The sequence below is a fragment of the Thunnus maccoyii genome, chromosome 2, assembly GCF_910596095.1.
Source record: "Thunnus maccoyii chromosome 2, fThuMac1.1, whole genome shotgun sequence".
NCBI classification, from domain to species: domain Eukaryota; kingdom Metazoa; phylum Chordata; class Actinopteri; order Scombriformes; family Scombridae; genus Thunnus; species Thunnus maccoyii.
In genome coordinates, this window is record NC_056534.1 from 5016773 (window position 1) to 5042625 (window position 25853).

The 25853-nt window shown below is 37.1% G+C and overlaps 1 protein-coding gene across 1 annotated transcript in view; it reads right to left on the reverse strand.

Annotated features, from left to right (window-relative positions):
• The window catches only part of LOC121912934, a 183518-nt gene that overhangs the window by 48330 nt on the left and 109335 nt on the right, over positions 1-25853 (reverse strand). The window contains exons 5-6 of the mRNA XM_042435513.1: positions 16575-16679; positions 15986-16090 (exon numbers count right to left, since the gene is read on the reverse strand). Coding sequence (XP_042291447.1) covers positions 15986-16090; positions 16575-16679 — 210 coding nt within the window. The remainder of the gene's footprint in view (positions 1-15985; positions 16091-16574; positions 16680-25853) is intronic.

Genomic DNA, 25853 nt, shown 5'->3' on the forward strand with positions numbered 1-25853 from the left:
TATTGATGTTATTATTTTTACCATTTTGCCTTCATTCAACAGCTATAGTTTACACAGAAATAAACAGAAGTGGATGTTTGGTGTTGTTTAAAAGTTATTCATCATACTGCATCACACATACATCAAACCTAGAAAAGTGCTGATCTGGGATATTTTATATTTACTTCTTGAAATGACTTCATGCTGCTCTGAATAAGTGAGCTAAATGTCCTACAATGTAAATGTAGATATACAGTACCTGACACAGAAAGAAGGAAGACTAAAAATCCACTCGCTGCTGCTGTTAAACTCATAGCTGCTCCTCTCATCTCTCTGTGAGGCTTCAGAGACAATAAAATACATCAAATAATGTAAACAACATGTAATAATCATATCAGTAAACTATTCTACTTACAACAGAGAAGGAGGTTGTCTGTGAAGATACTCGTCCTCTGTGATCTGTGAGCAGAAGTCAGATATCAGGATGTTAAATGACTTGATTAACTTCCTCTTTCCTATTATTATGAATATGCATGAGGAGCCAAATGACAGTGAACACATAAGTTAAAACCAAGTTTTGCTGTTTTCAAAAGACTTAATATAATCTGTTAGATAGAATAACAGACCAATGTTTTGACCTGTTAGTAATTTAAAGACAGAAGGGTAATAATGAGATATTTCTATTATCTTACTCTTATTAAGTGTGGGCACAGTTCAGTGTCTAAAGAAAAAAAACATGACACATGACGGATGTGTGACATTTGGTTTGATGCATCTCTTCACACTTCTAGTGCATGTTAAGACACTGAATACACCACCATGAGTTCAAAGAAATGTACTGCATCAGTATGGGATGTAAGAACTCACATGCTGATCACAGTGTTTGTAGTAACTATTAAGAAACAAGTAAAAGGCAGAGTACATCAAAACATGATACAGAAATGTATGTGTAAATCAGATCACAAATGTTTTACATCTGCAGTTGGAAAATCACTCATTCACAGTCACTCTGACTGTAACACAGAGCACATCAGACATCAGTTCTTCTGTTGTGTAAAGATGCATCGATGCTCTCTACAGTTCATCTCTTTGACCTGTGAACCATGACGCAGTTTTACTGAACAGGAAAAAAGCTGGATATTGAGGGCAAAGATTAAAAAAATATTTTCTTGGTTCTATTGGATTGAATGTGTACTGAGATATCCTTTTTTCATTTTTTTTGTTTGCATTTCAGGTTAACTGACCCAGTGGCGATGTCAGTGATGAAGCCTTAATCTGCAACACTGAAGCTTCACCACTAGAGGACAGTGAAACAACAGAAATACTGAATCACAACCCTGAAAAAACATTTTACCATCCATCACTGATTGTTTAGACACATTTAAATTTAATTTTAGTAGTTGTTCTTACTCTGTTTATTCTTGACATTAAATTCATTAAACATTATAGTTAGAAGTTCAGTTTCAGAAGTGTTGATTGTTCACATTGGTGAGTTTGTTTTACAGTAGTTGAACAAATGCTCACAGTCGAGGTGTATGAAAATGATTCAGTCAGTGATCTACAGTTGTCACTAACAAATATGGACTGTTATACTGAAAAGGCTTCATATTCAGTAAACTGCCACACATTCTGCTTCCCTGAGTGACCCCAAAGAGTTTAAATGGACCGAAAAGGTCTTAGCTAGACTAGTATTGTGTGTTTTGCTCTTTTACCTGTTTGTTAAATAAATGCTTTGGGATATACTTGTTGTCTGTTGAAATGTTGCACAAGAATGAGTTTTGCCAACCCTGCTCTGCAAAGAACTCCAAAATCCTTCAACCTTAACTAGCTATTGATATGGTAATTTTGTTTATAGTTATTAAATTCATTATTAATCAAAGTTCCAAATTGATAGATCAGTACACTTTGAGACTGAATTGGCTATCTTTTTCCCTGACTCAATGCTGGTGCCTCATTATTATTATTATTATTATTCTATTATTATTATTCTTATTAATAACCTTATTGATTTTAATAATTAATTTTTGACTTTATATTAATTATTGCTGATAGCCAAACTTGTAGCCACAGCCCAACAAAATGGTGCCCCGTGTGAGGCGGAGTATTGTTGGCAATTATTTATAATGTGCAATATTCATTTCAGCATAACTTTGGCCAGTGCCAAAATTCTGGAATCCAAAACCTTCAGACTATCCAAAAGTCTTTATATTTAACAACTAGTCTGCCACAGGAGTAGATATCTAGCTGTACTTACAAACAAGTTCAGTGTGGTGACATTTGATTTTTCAAATCAAATTTAGCTAAGGCAATTAATAACCCAAATCTTGAGTTATTGGTAACTACCACTTTAAGCCCTCAGTGTTACATTAAGAGCTTGTTGTTGCTGCTAGCCATTCAGGTTGAACCTACTCTGTAGGAAGTGTAAGAATTTTGGTTCAGCATTCGAATACCACACATTCAATGCCATCCAATCAAGCTGTCAGAAATAGCTGTTAATTCAAGCGCTCCCCTTGTTAATTAAAACACAGTGTGCCACCGGCCCTGTGATACATAGAGAGCTTGTACCTGGCTGTTACTGCCATGCATTCCAGCCTGAGTGAAATAGAGCCTGTGAGATAGAGCCACAGTGTGCTACCAGCCCTGTGAAACTTAGAAGTTATTCTCTAGCTGTTACTGCCATGCACTCCAGCCTGAGTAACAAATAGAGCCTGTGAGATAGAGCCACAGTGTGCTACCAGCCCTGTGAAACTTAGAAGTTATCCTCTAGCTGTTACTGCCATGCATTCCAGCCTGAGTCAACTTTAAGAAACAATCCTCTGACTGTTACTGCCCATCTCAGTTAGTGCATGTTGAAATCTGTTGTGTCCACTCGAGCCACTAGACGGTGCCGTAGCTACTCCTCCTCCACAGGAAGCTACTCCCGAGAGTGTAGGCCACAACATTGTTTGGTTAGGCTAGTGTACTGCCCAAACTACACTACAAGGTGTCTGTCACGCAACACCATAGCCAACCACATTGTTCTGTTGTACTAGTCAACTGTTTAATCTAACCCTCCATTCCAGAGACAACAATGGAGAACCCCTGTGTAGAGCAGTTTATTTCTTCCCTAGCACAGAGCCTAGAACCTGGCTACCCAGAATTCATCAGCAGGTTGAATTTCAGTGAGTGCAGGAAAGAGATAGACTTGCTACTCAAGGACAGGAATGACGGCACAGACGGCATCCAAAGACCCATTGTTTTGCTTGCTTCTGACCTTCCACAGGCAAACCAGCCTTGCCTGTCAGAGCAAAGCAGCCCTAGAAAAGGAAGTAGATTCCCTTAGAGCGCAAAATGCTTGCCTCCTCCACAAGGTTCAGACGGCTAATAAGAAAGCCATGCGCTATCTAGAACACCTGCACTCAGCAGAGTTAGACCTCTGCTCACACAAGGAGGAAGTCTTAAGGCTTAGGTCAGAACGTCCTGCCCCACTACAGGCATTCAGCCAATGTGATTCCGGTTACTCCGATTCACACTCCTCCCATAATGAAAGGTTAACGCCCTCTCCACGCAGAAGATTGAAACTATTCCCAACCGACCCCTAAGTTCTTGGGAATGAAGTCAGCCTCTCAACCTCCACTGAGAGACAGAGCTAACAGCTACCTGACTTCCCATCTCTCTGAAACAGACACTGAAGAGACATGTAGGTTATCCTCTGGAAGATATTCTGCCCACTGTTTTTCTCAGCCACCGATACATGACACATTCATCTGTGTTCATCCTTCCGAAGGGGGGACTAGAACATCCCAGAACTGTTCAGCCTCTCCTCTGCACTATCAGGAAAGTGATAACAGTTGTTCAGCCCCTGCCCTTCAAACAGAGAGAATTGTAGCATGTGATGCACATGTCCATGATAGTGCTAGTTTAGTCTTGTCTTCACCAGAAATGACTTCACAGTGTCCCCGCCTTAAAGTGCTTGAGCTTATAGGTAAGGACATTGATCATTTTGACCCAGACAGCTGTAATCACCACGTTAAAGATTACTTTAGAGAACTAGAGTACAATCTAGTTGACCTGCCCCATGCAACCCAAAGTGAGAAAGTTAAACTTGTGTGGAAAACCAGCTCTAAAGCTGTACACAAGTTTATACATCCACAATCTTCCAGAGTCAGAAATGACAACCAAGAGCTCCGTCAAGCACTAGTAGAAGAACTCTCTTTTCCTGCTGACGAGACCACATTGATGGTTGCAGCCCTCAAAATTAAACATTCCTGTCGTGAGCATCCCAGGGATTATTACCAACGTTTGAGGCATGCGTACTTCCAGGGCAAGAATGCACCAGGCTTAGAAGAAAACCCCACCTTCAAGTCATTATTCTTGCAGAACCTTCATCCATGCGTACACACTCACATTGTACTTATGATGCACCAAGGTAACCCCTCACTGCGTGAGATAAGAACGATGACACAGGTGGCTTGGTAAATTGCTGTCACTTCCAAAGCAGGAGGGAAAACAATTGAGCCTGCCAGCTCAAACACTGAAGCGTCATACAGGTCTGCTGCCTCAAAAGATCACCCTCATAACAGTCCAAAGGGGGGTGACAAAAGGCAGCATAGGGAAACTGGACGTAACTGCCATGTCCACCAACTGTGTCGAAATAGGCATTCACACAGTAGAAGCTTTAGAAGGCCATACGCAGAGATTCTGGCTCAGAAGTGTGACCAGACAATGGACAGATCAGATGATGACCACAGCATCTCTGACCACAGTTCAGTACATGGTCACCATCTACCAGACAGTGACAGTGCCTCTGAATGTCTCTCTCCCTCTGTCTGCATGGAGCGTTACAGCCCTGAGCCACAAGTTAGAAACTTAAGGCACAAGAGGCAAGAGGAAAAAAGGCTGAATATTGAGGGCAAAGATAATAAATATATTTTCTTGGTTCTGTTGGATTGAATGTGTACTGAGATGTCCTTTATTTAAATTTGGGGAAAACATTAAAAATGACATACCTGCATTTTGAAAACAATTTATCATTCATCACTGATTATTAAGACACATTTAAATTTACTAGTACTCTTCACAAAATACAGTCCTCCTGCAGGATTCATGCAAGATGACATCTCTCATTAAAGCTGAACCTTTCTGCACACTGTCGCCCTCTGCAGCAGTGAAAGGGAACTAAAATTAAGTTTCCAATTACACTTTTTGTGGAAACTGGCTGTTTATTCAGCCATAGCGATACCTAGATAATGTGACACTCAGCAAAGTTTCATAGAACCGAGATTATGTTTGAATTTGATGTGAAAATATACAGTATACCGCACATGGTGTGAATGTGATGCTTCCAGTTTGATGTCTTTGTTCCGTAGACTTAATGAGCTTTGTAGGTCAGGACAGGTGCAAACCAGGAAGCCAATCAGGATTCTTCAAAAGTGATTTATTATGTATATAATTAAAGTAACATTTTGCAACAGTTCTAATCCTAAATATCTGTAATATAAAAATGGACAAAGGCGTAAAGTACAATACTATAGCCTGCATTACCTTAGACAGAACACTCAATATACATAAACACAGTTATGAGTCACACACACCTGCTGCTACTGAAAACGTCCACATTATCCTCTACAGCCTCTCTCTCCAGTCTACAGCATTTTTACATTTAAAACAACATTTCACATAACAGCTCTAATCCTAAATATCTGTAATATAACGAACTCTACAGAGAGAAAAAAAAAAGCTTGCATTCTTTCAGACAGAACACTCAGTAAATTATTAATCAATTGAGTCACACACACCACGTGACATTCAACTGATCTAAACAATCAATCATGTTTGACACTTCGACATGATTCAGTTCAAGCTGCCATCAGCACATTCTTCTCAAACCTTCTGACTGTCTGTGCTGCTCACTTCTACCTGCTGCTGCTGCTGAAAACTGAACATGAAAACGTCCACATCATCCTCTGCAGCCTCTCTCTCCACTGTTATATTTCACTGTTGTACTACTTTCTGCTTCCATCAGGTGAGTCCAGTCTCTGGTTCAACTGCATCACAACAAAATCACACGTAATTTCAGTGAGTTACTTCTCATAACTGTAACTATGAATCTAATGTCGGCCTGTTTTTCTCCTTTCAGGAGGCTCCAACCTGACTGGACTTTATTCCAGGTTTTTGTAGATCTCTGTGTCTTCTGTCTGTGCTGCAGCGACGACCTTCAAGTCTGAAACGTTCTCATACACAGAAGAGTCCAGCTGATGGGGAGAGATGACAATAAAAGACTTAATGAGCCTCATTCATACAATTTACATAGAGTTAGACATTTTTAAAATATTTGTAATAATAATAATAATAATAATAATAATAATAATAAATAATAATAATAATAATAATAATAATAATAATAATAATAATAATAATGATAATAAAAATTCTTCAGACTAAATTCTGTGTTGAACTTTAAAGCCTAAAACATTACTGGTTTCTACTCAGCAAGTTGTTCTTTACATTTAATTTCACTTTATGATTTCATGTCGATAATTAAATGTGTTCTAGTGCATTTATAAGCCAAATCATCATTATTGTATTATAGGGTAAGTTTTATCAATAAACCTGACTGGACTTTACTCCACGTCCTCCTGTTCCTCTGTGTCTTCTGTCTGCTGCAGCGACGACCTGCGAGTCTGAGACGTTTGCATACACAAGAGAAGAGTCCAACTGATGGGGAGAGATGATAATATAAGACTCAATGATTGTCAATCATGCAATTTGCATACTGTTAGAATTATTAAAATATTTTTAATAATAATGCTTCAGACTATTCGGCCTCATTCCTTAGTCCCAACAGATTGATGCCCTTTGTGATGCTCCCCTGATATCAGCCTTTTTTGCGATATTTATGCACAACAATCAATAATTAATAATTGTTGAATTATTAATACATTTTCCAAAAATGATGATATAATTAATATTATTGCTTCAGACTAAATTCTGTGTCAACCGTTAAGGCCTAAAACATTACTAGTTTCTACTCAGTTGTTCTTTACATTTAAATTCATTTTATGATTTCATGTTAATAATAAAATGTGTTCTAGTGCATTTATAAGCCAAATCATTATAACGGTATTTTAGGGTAAGTTTTGTCAGTAAGGTCTCTCTCCCTGTTGGCCTGTTTTTTTTCCTGTCATGATGCTCCAACCTGACTGGACTTTACTCCACATCTTCCTGCTCCTCTGTGTCTTCTGTCTGCTGCAGCGACGACCTTCAAGTCTGAGACGTTCTCATACACTGGAGAAGAGTCCAACTGATGGGGAGAGATGACAATATACGACTCAATGAGCCTCAATCATGCAATTTGCATATTGTTAGAATCTTTTAAATATTTTTAATAATAATGCTTCAGATTCAATTCTGTGTTGACCTTTAAGGCCTAAAACATTACTGGTTTCTACTCAGCAAGTTGTTCTTTACATTTAAATTCCCTTTATGATTTTATGTTGATAATAAAATGTGTTCTAGTGCATTTATAAGCCAAAATCATCATAACTGTATTTTAGGGTAAGTTCTGTCAATAAGTTCTCTCTCTCACCTCTCTAGTCTCTACAAGTTCATTCAGATCAGTGGTGGAGCTCCGAGTTTTCTTTTTCCTGGATTGAATCCAACAAGAACAAGAACTTTAACAAAATGAAATTCATGACTTTGAAAATGTTTTTATGAGAAAATTAAAGAAGGATGTTTTCTTTAATGTTTTACCACATCCACAGACTCAAGAGAAGCAGAGGAATCGGCATCAGGACCACCAGAATCACCACGATGATATTAATTATAATTACTGATTTCCCTAAAAATTGAGACCGACAGAAAGTAGATGTGGCTTATCAATAAGTGTAGTATACAGGTGTGTGTGTGTGTGTGTGTGTGTGTGTGTGTGTGTGTGTAATTACTACAGTGGCACATGATTTTAAAAACAGCATCATGCATGTGGCAGCATCTGGAAACTTGAGGGTGGTCTGGTGAATGAATGAATAGTGGATATTGTATTAACGTTTTGCTGTCTCCTGTTGCTCTGCATGGCTTGTGAACTGTCTTGTGAGTGCTTATTTTGTTGTTATTGTCTGTCTGTAATTTTTAAGCATCATCTCATTAGTTTCAGAGCATCTTGCCATGGGACTGGAGTTGAAAATCAGCCAGCTGACTAACACAGAGATGTTAATTAATGTGCATTGTCCTTATAAATTAATGAAATGTCTGAAAAGTTTAACTGAAGGAAACAGAAATGTTAAATTTTACTTTTACAGCAGAAGAAAACACACATGATCTGCAAAATGCTTTTTGGTTAAAAAAGTGCAAAGGGTTTCAAGTGATCTCATAGCTTTCTGGGAAATGTAGTATTTAGCATTACTCCTTTCAGTTAAGAATGCACTTAAATAAACTATAGAACTAAACTACATACATTTCACAGTGCATTTTTTTTCCTTTATAGAGCGATTTAACTCCAGCTGAAACCTTGTCTTTACTGCCCTCCAGTGTTTTAACCTCTGATGCAGAAGTGCACTCCAGGGTGTGTCAGTACACTGTGACAACACTGTTTGATGTGGTGACAGGTGCAACAGAACACGTTAATGCTGAAAAAGCTTGAGGCTTGATGTCTCCAACATTAAGCATTATGTGTGCATGACTGTTCCTGTATGTGTTCTTATCTATGTAGCCTATAGCTGTCAGACATGATCAGATATGCATGTCAGTGGTGCTTTAAAGGTTGTATTGATGTTGGGATACTTGCATCACTATCCCAAGAGCTTAATGGGACCAGTACAAAGAGGGAAGTGATGTCACCCATATTTAAGACACATTCAGTTCTGATACATTAGCTAAAACACTCCACTAGATGGTGTAAAAGACTGTGAAGTAAACTCACATAGTAAGTGAGGAGAGGGGAACTTCTCATGTCCTTTCACAGCACAGGAATAGCTGTCTGTAGAATCAAAGCTGACTGAATAAGAATTAGATGTTTGTCCCGATATGTCCTGTCCATTCTTCTTCCAGATGTAGGAATAACCATCAGGTAGACAGCTGCTGTGACACTTCAGCTCTGCCCAGGAAAGATTGAATGTTGATCTGTTCACCTGCACCTGGAGATCTGCATATACGAATAAAGAAAAAAAAAAAGAGAAAAGACTTGATTTTAAACTTAACTGTCAACATTCACACATACAAGAACACACACACACACACACACACATATACACTTGTGTTCACCTTTTGGAATTAAATGATTGAATCTTCAGATGAAAATGTTACCTGTGACAGTCAAAGTGACTCCAGGTAAACCAGTAAAGTTCCCTCTTGGTTGGTTTGTTATGAACCTGAACTTGTAATCAGCTGAGTCGCTCTCTCTCAGGTCTGTGATTGTCAGAGTGCAGTTGTTCTTATCACAGTGATACTGAACACGACCTGCATACTCTGAATCTGTACTCAGATTCACAGGGTCATAATCAGGCCCTTTAGTAAACCAGAACGTTTCCTTAATTTCAGTATCATGATCCTTTATTCTGGATGGGTATATGTAGGTGCAGTTTATGTCCACTGTTGATCCTTTTAAGGCACAGATCTGAGTAGAAGTATAATTCACGCTCCAGCCATTCTGACCCTGTACCACTGTAACACAGAGCACATCAGAAACCACAATCAGATTCATAACAAGTTAAGAATCAGTGAATAAGACAAAGTGGATCATGGCACCAATATGATTTTATCTGCAGTCATTGTCATTCAAAGCTCCTCATCGTGCATCAATCTAACTAGAACTGAACTGGAATACAGTATTTTATCAGTTGTTTATCATATTTTATCATTTGTTACTGTTGAGTGTTTCAGCTTTAGTCCATTCATTCTGCAAGTTTTTACTGTTGTTCTGCTTGTTTGTCGTAATTTTAAAAAAAAAGCTAAAGCTGAACACCTGAAATGTGTCTCTTATGTTCATTTTCTTTATAATTTTCTTCATAATTCTTGTTAAAAATAATTTTTACTTTGACTTTTATTTCTGAATGAAGCCTGGGTGAACACAGGAACATAAAAGTCCAAAGACAAACTGTTTTCTTTGAATTTTCAGTACAAAGAAACAGTTTTAGATGATGTTTACAGTTAATCTCTCTGTGCACTGAGACAGAACATCGTACAGTCTGAAGGTGCAGTGAAGGAACAAGAATGTATTGAACCTGTGAACATTAATGCAGTTTTACTGAACAGGAAAAGAAGAAGGAAATGAATCGTTAGAGAGTCTGTGGTTGTCTTGGTTAGTTTCCTCTCTGTTAGTTCTTTGGTCAAGTTGCTGCTGAGTTAAGTGTGAAAACCACAAAGAAATGCAGAACATGAGGTGAGGGACACTTTTGAAAGCGGCTAAAATAAAATGTGTGACAATAAGTTTTCACAGGAAGGGGCAACTGTTATAACTGTAACAGCTAAAACAGTTGTCCAGCTCTGCAGTACAGAGTGCAGAAATTACCAAACACATTTAAAACATCATGATGAGATGAAATTCTCAGTGCATTGCTGTACCATCATAGAACTATGTATATATGCATATGCATGTATAAAAATATATGATTCTTACAATCCATGGAGGGAGGGTGGACAAACCTTATTAGCTAGACACCCCCACCCCCACCACCCATGACGCAGATACAGCTGAACATCTTAATATCATATTATTAAAGTGTTCAACAGTGAATATTGATGTTATTATTTTTTTTACCATTTTGCCTTCATTCAACAGCTATAGTTTACACAGAAATAAACAGAAGTGAATGTTTGGTGTTGTAGAGTTTAAAAGTTATTCATCATACTGCATCACACATACATCAAACCTAGAAAAGTGCTGATCTGGGATATTTTATATTTACTTTCTTAAAATGACTTCATGCTGCTCTGAATAAGTGAGCTAAATGTCCTACAATGTAAATGTAGATATACAGTACCTGACACAGAGAGAAGGAAGACAACAAATCCACTCGCTGCTGCTGTTAAACTCATAGCTGCTCCTCTCATCTCTCTGTGAGGCTTCAGAGACAATAAAATACATCAAATAATGTAAACAACATGTAATAATCATATCAGTAAACTATTCTACTTACAACAGAGAAGGACGTTGTCTGTTAAGATGCTCGTCCTCTGTGATCTGTGAGCAGAAGTCCGATAGGAGGATGTTAAAACACTTGATTGACTTCCTCTTTCTTAGAATTATGAATATGCATGAGGAGCCAAATGACAGTGAACACATAAGTTAAAACCAAGTTTTACTGTTTTCTAAAAACTTAATATAATCTATGTCAGAGAGAATAACAGACAAGTGTTCTGGCATATTAGTATTATAAAGATAGGAGAGAAATAATGAGACATTTTTAGTTTTTACTTCCTCTTTTTAAGTTTTGGCACTAAATTACTGTATGAATATGTATAAATGTTTGTATGAACTTGTGAAAGGTTAGAATGCTTAGTGACAGTCATAGAAATCATGTTTGTGCATGAAAACAGTTTGTTCCTGTGTGAAAGAAAAACAAAGAACATCTACTTATTCTGAAACACATCCTGCCATGTCTGTTTGGGTTTAATCATGCATAGAGTCATCACAACAACTCCTACAGGTTGATGTGATACAGATTAAGAAGTATTCAACCCACTCTTCAGGTCTCACTCCTTTACAGCAGCTCGTATGTCTGTATCGAGTGTGAGTGTGTCATGCTCTGAGCGTTAAAGAAAGTGTATCAATACTATATTGAGATTTGTCTCTTTCCTCATTGAAGTCAAGTGCAAGACGTAAAATGCAGCACAGTTCAGTGTCAGTGCAGTTATTTTTTACTTACTCTTATTAAGTGTGGGCACAGTTCAGTGTCTAAAGAAAAAACATGACACGTGACAGATGTGTGACAGTTGGTTTGATGCATCTCTTCACACTTCTAGTGCATGTTAAGACACTGAATACACCACCATGAGTTCAAAGAGATGTACTGCATCAGTATGGATGTAAGAAGTCACATGATGAGCACAATATTTATTGTAGCAAAGATCTAAAAAAATTTCTTGTTTCTTTTGGATTGAATGTGTACTGAGATTAACATACAAATCTCACAATGTGACAGCAAAATTAATCCAAAACTGTCTGCAGGGCTAGACACCACAGGAGGTAAATGAGAATTTTTTTGTTTTGTTATTGAGGTGAACTGAATCTCTTATAAATGAGTGAAATGTCTAAAAGTTTGAACTGAAGGAAACAGAACTGTTAAATTTTACTTTTACAGCAGATGGAAAGTGAGGAAAATACACATGATCTGCAAAATGCTTTTCCGTTAACAAAGTGCAAAGATGTTTACCAGTGTAAGCAGTTTTTTGCTTTTTAAATAAGCTGTTTCACTATATATTTGTTTTTCCTCTCTTGGATTGTGTGTGTGTGTGTGTGTGTGTGTGTGTGTGTGTCTGCTTGCTGGGTTTCATAACACTAAGTGTTATTGGCCCTGTAGTTTCAGATAACTCTATCTGCCTCACTGTCACACATCTTTTTTGTTTTCTTCTATAAATCTTGCTGTCTCTACAAACATTCTGCAGACATTTCATTGCTTGTCATGGTGTCACTGCACTTGACTATGTGTACACACCTTAGCACAAGCTAACAGGTTATTTTTTTTAAAAAACAAAACAAAAAAAACAACAATTGACATTTCATTTTGGTCTAAGGAAAAAAGTTATGTTGATAAAAGTACAAAGTATAATTGAAAAAGTGTAAGAGGTAAAACTGGGTCTGACTTGTTGTAGACTATGTGGGTCAAAGTTTTCACTTGATGTGTTAGTGGGACATTGCAGAGAAAACTCACACACTGAAGGAGAGGGGAAAGACTCATATCCTGATAGAGCACAAGAATACTGGTCCTCAGGATTAATTGGGTGTGGATGAAAATGTAACCATCCATCACTGATTGTTGAGACACATTTAAATGTACTTTTAGTCGTTGCTCTTAATCGGTTTACTCTTCACATTAAACTCAGCAGCAGCAAGATAAATCCCCAGACTGGCGGTGGTGGCTGATGACTTCTGTTGAGACTGATAAGGCTGATGAGGTTGATGAAGTGATGCAATGATGAATCTGCAAAAACTGAGCAGTGATGGGGAAGTGGTGGGGAGCGCAAAATGGCACCATAGAAGCACTAAGGCAGAGAAGGAGAAAACATATTTAAAAAGACAGCCGCAGTATGATACGCTGACAATGAAGGTGTGTCAACATGCTATTGGTTAGATGTGACCAGCTGATGTGAACAGCTGACGTCTTAATGAATGCCCAGGAGAATGATGGCAAGGAAATTATAAGTGAGCATGCGTGAGGGATGGGAATGACTGATTGTTTGAGAAATAATACGACAGACCTGAGCATGCAAAAGATAGTCTTCCTGACTGAACTTTTACTAAGTTTCATTTGTCACTAACAGATATGGACTGTTATACTGAAAAGGCTTCATACTCAGTAAACTGCCACACATTCTGCTTCCCTGAGTGACCCCAAAGACATTAAATAGACCCAAAAGGTGATAAACATCTCACTTGACAATTAAGGTCTTCTTCAATACAAACTGTGTCTGTCCATCTTCATTTTAGCAACATCCCAAATCATAATAAACTATTAAAATGTGACAAGTTTCATCCAAAATAGAGGGAAAGTGAGAAATAAGTCAGAGCAAAAGAACAGATTTAAATTTTATTTAAAGCTTCTTCAAAGCTGGAAAATAAATTCATAAAATGAAAAATAAACATAAAAACAATTTATTTAAAGCTGAAACTTTCTGCACGCTGTCGCCCTCTGCAGCAGTGAGAGGGAACTGAAATCATGTTTCCAACTACAGAGTTGTTGTGAAAGCTGTTGTGAAAGCTGTTTATTGTGAATCAGCCACTGCAATATCTGGATAATGTGAAATTCAGCAAAGTGTGATAGAACTGAGATCATGTTTGATGTGTGTAAATATACAGTATACTGCACAAGAAAATAATCAGGATTCCTCAACAGTGATTGATTACATTATTTATACATTTATATACACACACATTATTATACATTATTTATACACACACTCAGTAAATTATAAATCAATTGAGTCACTGTAACAATGAATCTAATGTCGGCCTGTTTTTCTCCTTTCAGGAGGCTCCAACCTGACTGGACTTTACTCCAGGTTTTTGTAGATCTCTGTGTCTTCTGTCTGTGCTGCAGCAACGACCTTCAAGTCTGAGACGTTCTCATACACAGAAGAGTCCAGCTGATGGGGAGAGATGACAATTAAAGACTTAATGAGCCTCATTCATACAATTTACATAGAGTTAGACATTTTTTAAATATTTGTAATAATAATAATAATAATAATATAAAAATATATATAAAATGACATACTTGCATTTTGAAAACAATTTATCATTCATCACTGATTATTAAGACACATTTAAATTTACTAGTACTCTTCAAAAAATACAGTCCTCCTGCAAGATTCATGCAAGATGACATTTCTCATTAAAGCTGAACCTTTCTGCACACTGTCGCCCTCTGCAGCAGTGAAAGGGAACTGAAATTAAGTTTCCAATTACACTTTTTGTGGAAACTGGCTGTTTATTCAGCCACAGTGATACCTGGATAATGTGACACTCAGCAAAGTTTCATAGAACCGAGATTATGTTTGAATTTGATGTGAAAATATACATTATACTGCACATGGTGTGAATGTGATGCTTCCAGTTTGATGTCTTTGTTCTGAACAGACTTAATGAGCTTTGTGAACCAGGACAGGTGCAAACCAGGAAGCCAATCAGGATTCTTCAAAAGTGATTTATTATATATACAATTAAAGTAACATTTTGCATAACAGCTCTAATCCTAAATATCTGTAATATAAAAAAGGACAAAGGCGTAAAGTACAATAATATAGCCTGCATTACCTCAGACAGAACACTCAATATACATAAACACAGTTATGAGTCACACACACCTGCTGCTACTGAAAACGTCCACATTATCCTCTACAGCCTCTCTCTCCAGTCTACAGCATTTTTACATTTAAAATAACATTTCACATAACAGCTCTAATCCTAAATATCTGTGATATAACTAACTCTACAGAGAAAAAAAATAAGCTTACATTCTTTCAGACAGAACACTCAGTAAATTATAAATCAATTGAGTCACACACTCTACCTGACATTCAACTGACCTAAACAATCAATCATGTTTGACACATCGACATGATTCAGTTCAAGCTGCCATCAGCACATTCTTCTCAAAGCTTCTGCTACATGCTGTTACTGACTGTCTGTGCTGCTCACTTCTACCTGCTGCTGCTGCTGAAAACTGAACATGAAAACGTCCACATCATCCTCTCCAGCCTCTCTCTCCACTGTCATATTTCACTGTTGTACTACTTTCTGCTTCCATCAGGTGAGTCCAGCCTCTGGTTCAACTGCATCACAACAAAATCACATGAAATTTCGGTGAGTTACTTCTTGTAACTGTAACAATGAATCTAATGTCGGCCTGTTTTTCTCCTTTCAGGAGGCTCCAACCTGACTGGACTTTACTCCAGGTTTTTGTAGATCTCTGTGTCTTCTGTCTGTGCTGCAGCGACGACCTTCAAGTCTGAGACGTTCTCATACACAGAAGAGTCCAGCTGATGAAGAGAGATGTCAATAAAAGACTTAATGAGCCTCATTTATACAATTAACATAGAGTTAGACATTTTTTAAATATTTGTAATAATAATAATAAACAATAATAATAATGATAATAATAACAATAATAATAATAATGATGATAATAAAAATGCTTCAGACTAAGTTCTGTGTTGAACTTTAAGGCCTAAAACATTACTGACTTCTACTCAGCAAGTTGTTCTTTACATTTCAATTCACTTTATGATTTCATGTTGATAATAAAATGTGTTCTAGTGCATTTATAAGCCAAATCATCATAATTGTATTATACGGTAAGTTTTATCAATAAACCTGACTGGACTTTACTCCACGTCTTCCTGCTCCTCTGTGTCTTCTGTCTGCTGCAGCGACGACCTGCAAGTCTGAGACGTTCTCATACACTGGAGAAGAGTCCAACTGATGGGGAGAGATGACAATATAAGACTCAATGAGTGTCATTCATGCAATTTGCATACTGTTAGAATTATTAAAATATTTTTAATAATAATGCTTCAGACTATTTGGCCTCATTCCTTAGTCCCAACAGATTGATGCCCTTTGTGATGCTCCCCTGATATCAGCCTTTTTTGCGATATTTATGCACAATAATCAATAATTAATAATTGTTGAATTATTAATACATTTTCCAAAAATGATGATATAATTAATATTATTGCTTCAGACTAAATTCTGTGTCGACCTTTAAGGCCTAAAACATTACTGGTTTCTACTCAGTTGTTCTTTACATTTAAATTAATTTTACAGCTTCATGTTAATAATAAAATGTGTTCTAGTGCATTTATAAGCCAAATCATTATAACGGTATTTTAGGGTAAGTTTTGTCAATAAAGTCTCTCTCTCTCCCTGTTGGCCTGTTTTTTTCCTTTCATGATGCTCCAACCTGACTGGACTTTACTCCACATGTTCCTGCTCCTCTGTGACTTCTGTCTGCTGCAGCGACGAACTGCAAGTCTGAGACGTTCTCATACACAGGAGAAGAGTCCAACTGATGGGGAGAGATGACAATATAAGACTCAATGAACCTCAATCCTACAATTTACATAGAATTAGACATTTTTTTTAAATATTTGCAATGATAATAATAATAATAATAATAATAATAATAATAATAATAATAATAATAATAATAATAATTGATTATGATTATAATAAAGATAATAAAGATGCTTCAGACTAAATTCTGTGTTGAACTTTAAAGCCTAAAACATTACTGGTTTCTACTCAGCAAGTTGTTCTTTATATTTAAATTCACTTTATGATTTCATGATGATAATAAAATGTGTTCTAGTGCATTTATAAGCCAAAATCATCATAACCGTATTTTAGGGTAAGTTCTGTCAATAAGGTCTCTCTCTCACCTCTCTAGTCTCTACAAGTTCATTCAGATCAGTGGTGGAGCTCCGAGTTTTCATTTTCCTGGATTGAATCCAACAAGAACAAGAACTTTACCAAAATGAAATTTATGACTTTGAAAATGTTTTTATAAGAAAATTAAAGAAGGATGTTTTCTTTATTGTTTTACCACATCCACAGACTCAACAGAAGCAGAGGAATCAGCATCAGGACCACCAGAATCACCACGATGATATTAATTATAAATACTGATTTCCCTAAAAATTGAGGCCGACAGAAAGTAGATATGGCTTATCAATAAGCGTAGTATATAAGTATGTGTATGTGCGTGTCTGTGTGTATGTGTGTGTGTGTGTGTGTGTGTGTGTGTGTGTGTGTGTGTGTGTGTGTGATGTTTACAGTGTAAGCAGTTTTTTTACTTTTTAAATAAGATGTTTCACTCACATTTCACATCAATAAAGATGTATTCAGATGTCCTCTTCCCCAGCTGGTTCTCAGCTGTACAGTAATACTCTCCAGAGTCAGAGGACTGGATGGAGATGAAGACAAGCTGTGGTTCTTTACTGAGAGGTTGAAGGTCTGGATTTACATTCTTCTTGTACCAGGTATAATTAGCTGCTGGGTTAGCATCACTGCTACAGGTCAGATTCACTGAACTGCCCTCCACTATCTCATCAGAGGGACTCACTGACACAGAGGGAAGCTTTGGAAGATCTGTAAGATGAAATGATATGAACACATATTAACTTTAAGATGTGAATATTATTATAAAACAAAGTCTGTTTCATTTGCTGATCATTTATACTCTAAAGACAATAATGGAGGCAGGAATAAATAAAATAAAGTATAAGAGAATACATTTTCAATTTTCTCTTTAATGTTTGATTATTACCACTGACCAGTGTACTGTCTCAGTTACTCACTGCCTTTCATGCAAGCAGATTTAGATTCCTGCTGGTGGGGGCAGATTGCTAATTACTAATCACTAATCAGTTGTCCTTTTCTGTATTTGTTTTTCCTCTCTCGCATTGTGTGTGTGTGTGTGTGTGTGTGTGTGTGTGTGTGTGTGTGTGTGTGTGTTCAGATTCTACTTGCTGGGTTTCATAACACTAAGTGTTATTGGCCCTGTAGTTTCAGATAACTCTATCTGCCTCACTGTCACACATCTTTTTTGTTTTCTTCTATAAATCTTGCTGTCTCTACAAACATTCTGAAGACATTACGTTGCTTGGTATGGTGTCCCTGCACTTGACTACACTTACACACCTTTGCACAAGCCAGCAGGTTATTTAAAAAAAAACAAACAAAAAAAACAAAACAAACAATTGACATCACATTTTGGTCTGAGTAAAATAGTTATGTTAATAAAAGTACAAAGTATAAATGAAAAGGTGTAAGAGGTAAAACTGGGTCTGACTTGTTGTAGACTATGTGGGTCAAAGTTTTCACTTGATGTGTTAGTGAAACATTGCAGAGAAAACTCACACACTGAAGGAGAGGGGAAAGACTCATATCCTGATAGAGCACAAGAATACTCGTCCTCAGGATTAATTGGGTCCGGATGAAAATACTTTTTTTTCCCCTCCATTTGCTGGCCATTCTTGTACCAGATGTAGGAAGGATCAACAGGCAGCTGACAATTGCTGTGACATGTCAGCTCTGTCCAGTTGGGATGCTGGTTGGGTGAAGATTTTCTAACATGCACTTGGAAGTCTGGATCTGTGAATAAAAGACACTAATATCATTTCAGAATTAACTGTCAACATACGGCACATACAAGCAAATATTCACATGTTCACAGTAACATTTTCTAAATGTTCTGAAACATCTGAAACTAACTGATCACAACGTCAAGAAATCGACCATTTATAGCAAATAGTTGTAAAGTTAGATTTGGTGGAAAAGAACCTGCTCTTTGAGGGAGCTCTCAGAGAATCCAAGCAGTAATGAAGATTCTACTAACTAACCTTAATAATCACATAGATGAACATTAGATCTGAGAGAAATAAAGAATACCAAGAGCATAATGAGGAGACTGGGGCAGCAGATGGTGTCAGCATTAGCATGTAAACAAAGTAATAGTAAGAAGTGTCGGGTTATAATAGAAGCACTGTCCACTTCTATGAATATGATGACCATTATTAGTCAGCTGGTAGCCAAGCAGCTGGTAAAGCTCTGTGCTCTGCCTGAACTAATGTTTTGCTCCATTTCAAATGAAAATGTTACCTGTGACAGTTAAATTGACTCCAGTTGAACCAGTATATTTCCCTCCTGGTTGGTTTGTTATGAACCTGAACTTGTACTCAGCTGAGTCGCTCTCTCTCAGGTCCCTGATTGTCAGAGTGCAGTCGTTCTTATCATAGTGATACTGAACACGACCTGAATACTCTGAGTCTTCTTTCAGATCCACATATTGATCACCATTAATTTTAGTGAACCATAAAGTTTTGTCAACTGTAATATCAAGGTTATCTATTCTGGATGGGTATCTGTAGGTGCAGTTTATCTTCACTGATGATCCATTGAAGGCACAGATCTGAGTAGAAGAGTACGTCACTCCCCAGGGACCCACTGTAACACAGAACACGACAGAATCCACAATCAGACTCACAACAACATCAGAGAACAGACTTTAATCTGTCATGAAGGTCCTTCAGTGTGTAAACCTGCTTTGATACTGCATGGGCCTCCTTCTTACCACCTTAGAGAAGGACATGAGACTAATTTATGAAGCTTATGGCACCAACACAAGAACAAACATAAAGAGTGTTTTACACTTGAGTACCACAAAATGCAATTAATAATGCAATGTTGAAGTTTTTCATTTAAGTTCAGGTGTGGATCAATACATTCAAAAAAAACTGATGATTAATCTAGATACAGTTTGATAAAGGAAATGTATAATCATTAGATGTGGAGTCATGTATACTGTAGGGTTTCAAGTGATCTCATAGCTCTCTGGGAAATGTAGTATTTAGCATTACTCCTTTCAGTTAAGAATGCTCTTAAATAAACTATAGAACTAAACTACATACATTTCACAGTACATTTTTTCCTGTAAAGAGCAATTTAACCCCAGCTGAAACCTTGTCTTTACTGCCCTCCAGTGGTTTAACCTCTGATGCAGAAGTGCACTCCAGGGTGTGTCAGTACACTGTGACAACACTGTTTGATGTGGTGACTGGTGACAGAACACACTAATGCTGAAAAAGCTTGAGGCTTGATGTCTCCAACATTAAGCATAATGTGTGCATGACTGTTCCTGTATGTGTTTTTATCTATGTAGCCTATAGCTGTCAGACATGATCAGATATGCATGTCAGTGGTGCTTTAAATGTTGTATTGATCTTGGGATACTTGCATTAGTATCCAAGAGCTTAATGGGACCAGTACAGAGAGGGAAGTGATATCACCCATATTTAAGACACATTCAGTTATGATACATTAGCTAAAAGACTCCACCAGATGGTGTAAAAGACTGTGAAGTAAACTCACACTGTGAAGGAGAGGGGAACTTCTCATGTCCTTTCACAGCACAGGAATAGCTGTCTGTAGAATAAAAGCTGCCTGAATAAGAATTAGATGTTTGTCCCGATATGTCCTGTCCATTCTTCTTCCAGATGTAAGAAGAACCATCAGGTAGATGACAGCTGCTGTGACACTTCAGCTCTGCCCAGGAAGGATTGAATGTTAATCTGCTCACCTGCACCTGGAGATCTGCATATGTGAATAAAGAAAAAAAAAAAGAAAAGACTTGATTTTAAACTTAACTGTCAACATTCACACATACAAGTACACAAACACATACACTTGTGTTCAACTTTTGGAATTAAATTATTAAATCTTCAGATGAAAATGTTACCTGTGACAGTCAAAGTGACTCCAGGTGAAGTATATTTCCCTCCTGGTTGGTTTGTTATGAACCTGAACTTGTACTCATCTGAGTCGCTCTCTCTCAGGTCTGTGATTCTCAGAGTGCAGTCGTTCTTATCACAGTGATACTGAACACGACCTGAATACTCCGGGTCTGTTCTCAGATCCACATACACATAATTACTGTCTTTTGTAAACCAGAATGTTTTCTCAACCATAGTATCATTGTCATTTACTCTGGATGGGTATCTGTAGGTGCAGTTTATGTCCACTGTTGATCCTTTTAAGGCACAGATCTGAGTAGAGGTGTAAGTCACTCCCCAGTCAATCTGACCCTGTACCACTGTAACACAGAGCACATCAGAAACCACAATCAGATTCATAACAAGTTAAGAATCAGTGAATAAGACAAAGTGGATCATGGCACCAATATGATTTTATCTGCAGTCATTGTCATTCAAAACTCCTCATCGTGCATCAATCTAACTAGAACTGAACTGGAATACATTATTTTATCAATTGTTTGTCATATTTTATCATTTGTTACTGCTGAGTGTTTCAGCTTTAGTCCATTCATTCTGCAAGTTTTTACTGTTGTTCTGCTTGTTTGTTGTAGTTTTAAAAAAGCTAAAGCTGAACACCTGAAATGTGTCTCTTATGTGTTATTAAACAACAAAGTCTAAAAGTCCAACTCTATTTATACATACTTTGAATTTACAGTACAAAGAAACAGTTTTAGATGCTGTTTACAGTTAATCTCTCTGTGCACTGAGACAGAACATCGTACAGTCTGAAGGTGCAGTGAAGGGATAAGAATGTATTGAACCTGTGAACATTAATGCAGTTTTACTGAACAGGAAAAGAAGAAGAAAATGAAGCATTAGAGAGTCTGTGCTTGTCTTGGTTAGTTTCCTCTCTGTTAGTTCTTTGGTCAAGTTGCTGCTGAGTTAAGTGTGAAAACCACAAAGAAATGCAGAACATGAAATGAGGGACACTATTGAAAGCAGCTAAAATAAAATAGGTAACAATAAGTTTTCACAGGGAGGGGCAACTGTTATAACTGTAACAGCTAAAACAGTTGTCCAGCTCTACAGTACAGAGTGCAGAAATTACCAAACACATTTAAAACATCATGATGAGATGAAATTCTCAGTGCATTGCTGTGCCATCATAGAACTATGTATATATGCATATGCATGTATAAAAATATATGATTCTGACAATCCATGGAGGGAGGGTGGACAAACCTTATTAGCTAGACACCCCCACCCCCACCACCCATGACGCAGACACAGCTGAACATCTTAATATCATATTATTAAAGTGTTCAGCAGTAAATATTGATGTTTTTTTTTTTACCATTTTGCCTTCATTCAACAGCTATAGTTTACACAGAAATAAACAGAAGTGAATGTTTGGTGTTGTAGAGTTTAAAAGTTATTCATCATACTGCATCACACATACATCAAAGCTAGAAAAGTGCTGATCTGGGATATTTTATATTTACTTTGTTAAAATGACTTCATGCTGCTCTGAATAAGTGTGCTAAATGTCCTACAATGTAAATGTAGATATACAGTACCTGACACAGAGAGAAGGAAGACAACAAATCCACTCGCTGCTGCTGTTAAACTCATAGCTGCTCCTCTCATCTCTCTGTGAGGCCTCAGAGACAATAAAATACATCAAATAATGTAAACAACATGTAATAATCATGTCAGTAAACTATTCTACTTACAACAGAGAAGGACGTTGTCTGTTAAGATGCTCGTCCTCTGTGATCTGTGAGCAGAAGTCAGATATCAGGATGTTTAAACACTTGATTGACTTCCTCTTTCTTAGAATTATGAATATGCATGAGGAGCCAAATGACAGTAAACACATAAGTTAAAACCAAGTTTTACTGTTTTCTAAAAACTTAATATAATCTTTGTCAGAGAGAATAACAGACAAGTGTTCTGGCATATTAGTATTATAAAGATAGGAGAGAAATAATGAGACATTTTTAGTTTTTACTTCCTCTTTTTAAGTTTTGGCACTAAATTATTGTATGAATATGTATAAATGTTTGTATGAACTTGTGAAAGGTTAGTATGCTTAGTGACAGCCATAGAAATCATGTTTGTGCATGAAAACAGTTTGTTCCTGTGTGAAAGAAAAACAAAGAACATCCACTTATTCTGAAACACATCCTGCCATGTCTGTTTGGGTTTAATCATGCATAGAGTCATCACAACAACTCCTACAGGTTGATGTGATACAGATTAAGAAGTATTCACCTCACTCTTCAGGTCTCACTCCTCTACAGCAGCTCGTATGTCTGTATCGAGTGTGAGTGTGTCATGCTCTGAGTGTTAAAGAAAGTGTAACAATACTATATTGAGATTTGTCTCTTTCCTCATTGAAGTCAAGTGCAAGACGTAAAATGCAGCACAGTTCAGTGTCACTGCAGTTATTTTTTACTTACTCTTATTAAGTGTGGGCACAGTTCAGTGTCTAAAGAAAAAACATGACACGTGACAGATGTGTGACATTTGGTTTGATGCATCTCTTCACACTTCTAGTGCATGTTAAGACACTGAATACACCACCATGAGTTCAAAGAGATGTACTGCATCAGTATGGATGTAAGAAGTCACATGATGAGCACAATATTTATTGTAGCAAAGATCTAAAAAAATTTCTTGTTTCTTTTGGATTGAATGTGTACTGAGATTAACATACAAATCTCACAATGTGACAGCAAAATTAATCCAAAACTGTCTGCAGGGCTAGACACCACAGGAGGTAAATGAGAATTTTTTTGTTTTGTTTTGTTATTGAGGTGAACTGAATCTCTTATAAATGAGTGAAATGTCTAAAAGTTTGAACTGAAGGAAACAGAACTGTTAAATTTTACTTTTACAGCAGATGGAAAGTGAGGAAAATACACATGATCTGCAAAATGCTTTTCCGTTAACAAAGTGCAAAGATGTTTACCAGTGTAAGCAGTTTTTTGCTTTTTAAATAAGCTGTTTCACTATATATTTGTTTTTCCTCTCTTGGATTGTGTGTGTGTGTGTGTGTGTGTGTGTGTGTGTCTGCTTGCTGGGTTTCATAACACTAAGTGTTATTGGCCCTGTAGTTTCAGATAACTCTATCTGCCTCACTGTCACACATCTTTTTTGTTTTCTTCTATAAATCTTGCTGTCTCTACAAACATTCTGAAGACATTTCATTGCTTGTCATGGTGTCACTGCACTTGACTATGTGTACACACCTTAGCACAAGCTAACAGGTTTTTTTTTTTAAAAAACAAAACAAAAAAAACAACAATTGACATTTCATTTTGGTCTAAGGAAAAAAGTTATGTTGATAAAAGTACAAAGTATAATTGAAAAAGTGTAAGAGGTAAAACTGGGTCTGACTTGTTGTAGACTATGTGGGTCAAAGTTTTCACTTGATGTGTTAGTGGAACATTGTAGAGAAAACTCACACACTGAAGGAGAGCGGAAAGACTCATATCCTGATAGAGCACAAGAATACTGGTCCTCAGGATTAATTGGGTGTGGATGAAAATGTAACCATCCATCACTGATTGTTGAGACACATTTAAATGTACTTTTAGTCGTTGCTCTTAATCGGTTTACTCTTCACATTAAACTCAGCAGCAGCAAGATAAATCCCCCAATGGAGTCTAGAGACTGGCGGTGGTGGCTGATGACTTCTGTTGAGACTGATAAGGCTGATGAGGTTGATGAAGTGATGCAATGATGAATCTGCAAAAACTGAGCAGTGATGGGGAAGTGGTGGGGAGCGCAAAATGGCACCATAGAAGCACTAAGGCAGAGAAGGAGAAAACATATTTAAAAAGACAGCCGCAGTATGATACGCTGACAATGAAGGTGTGTCAACATGCTATTGGTTAGATGTGACCAGCTGATGTGAACAGCTGACGTCTTAATGAATGCCCAGGAGAATGATGGCAAGGAAATTATAAGTGAGCATGCGTGAGGGATGGGAATGACTGATTGTTTGAGAAATAATACGACAGACCTGAGCTTGCAAAAGATAGTCTTCCTGACTGAACTTTTACTAAGTTTCATTTGTCACTAACAGATATGGACTGTTATACTGAAAAGGCTTCATACTCAGTAAACTGCCACACATTCTGCTTCCCTGAGTGACCCCAAAGACATTAAATAGACCCAAAAGGTGATAAACATCTCACATGACAATTAAGGTCTTCTTCAATACAAACTGTGTCTGTCCATCTTCATTTTAGCAACATCCCAAATCATAATAAACTATTAAAATGTGACAAGTTTCATCCAAAATAGAGGGAAAGTGAGAAATAAGTCAGAGCAAAAGAACAGATTTAAATTTTATTTAAAGCTTCTTCAAAGCTGGAAAATAAATTCATAAAATGAAAAATAAACATAAAAACAATTTATTTAAAGCTGAAACTTTCTGCACGCTGTCGCCCTCTGCAGCAGTGAGAGGGAACTGAAATCATGTTTCCAACTACAGAGTTGTTGTGAAAGCTGTTGTGAAAGCTGTTTATTGTGAATCAGCCACTGCAATATCTGGATAATGTGACATTCAGCAAAGTGTGATAGAACTGAGATCATGTTTGATGTGTGTAAATATACAGTATACTGCACAAGAAAATAATCAGGATTCCTCAAAAGTGATTGATTACATTATTTATACATTTATATACACACACATTATTATACATTATTTATACACACACTCAGTAAATTATAAATCAATTCAGTCACAAACACCACCTGACATTCAACTGATCTAAACAATCAATCATGTTTGACAATTCGACATGATTCAGTTCAAGCTGCCATCAGCACATTCTTCTCAAAGCTTCTGCTACATGCTGTTACTGACTGTCTGTGCTGCTCACTTCTACCTGCTGCTGCTGCTGAAAACTGAACAT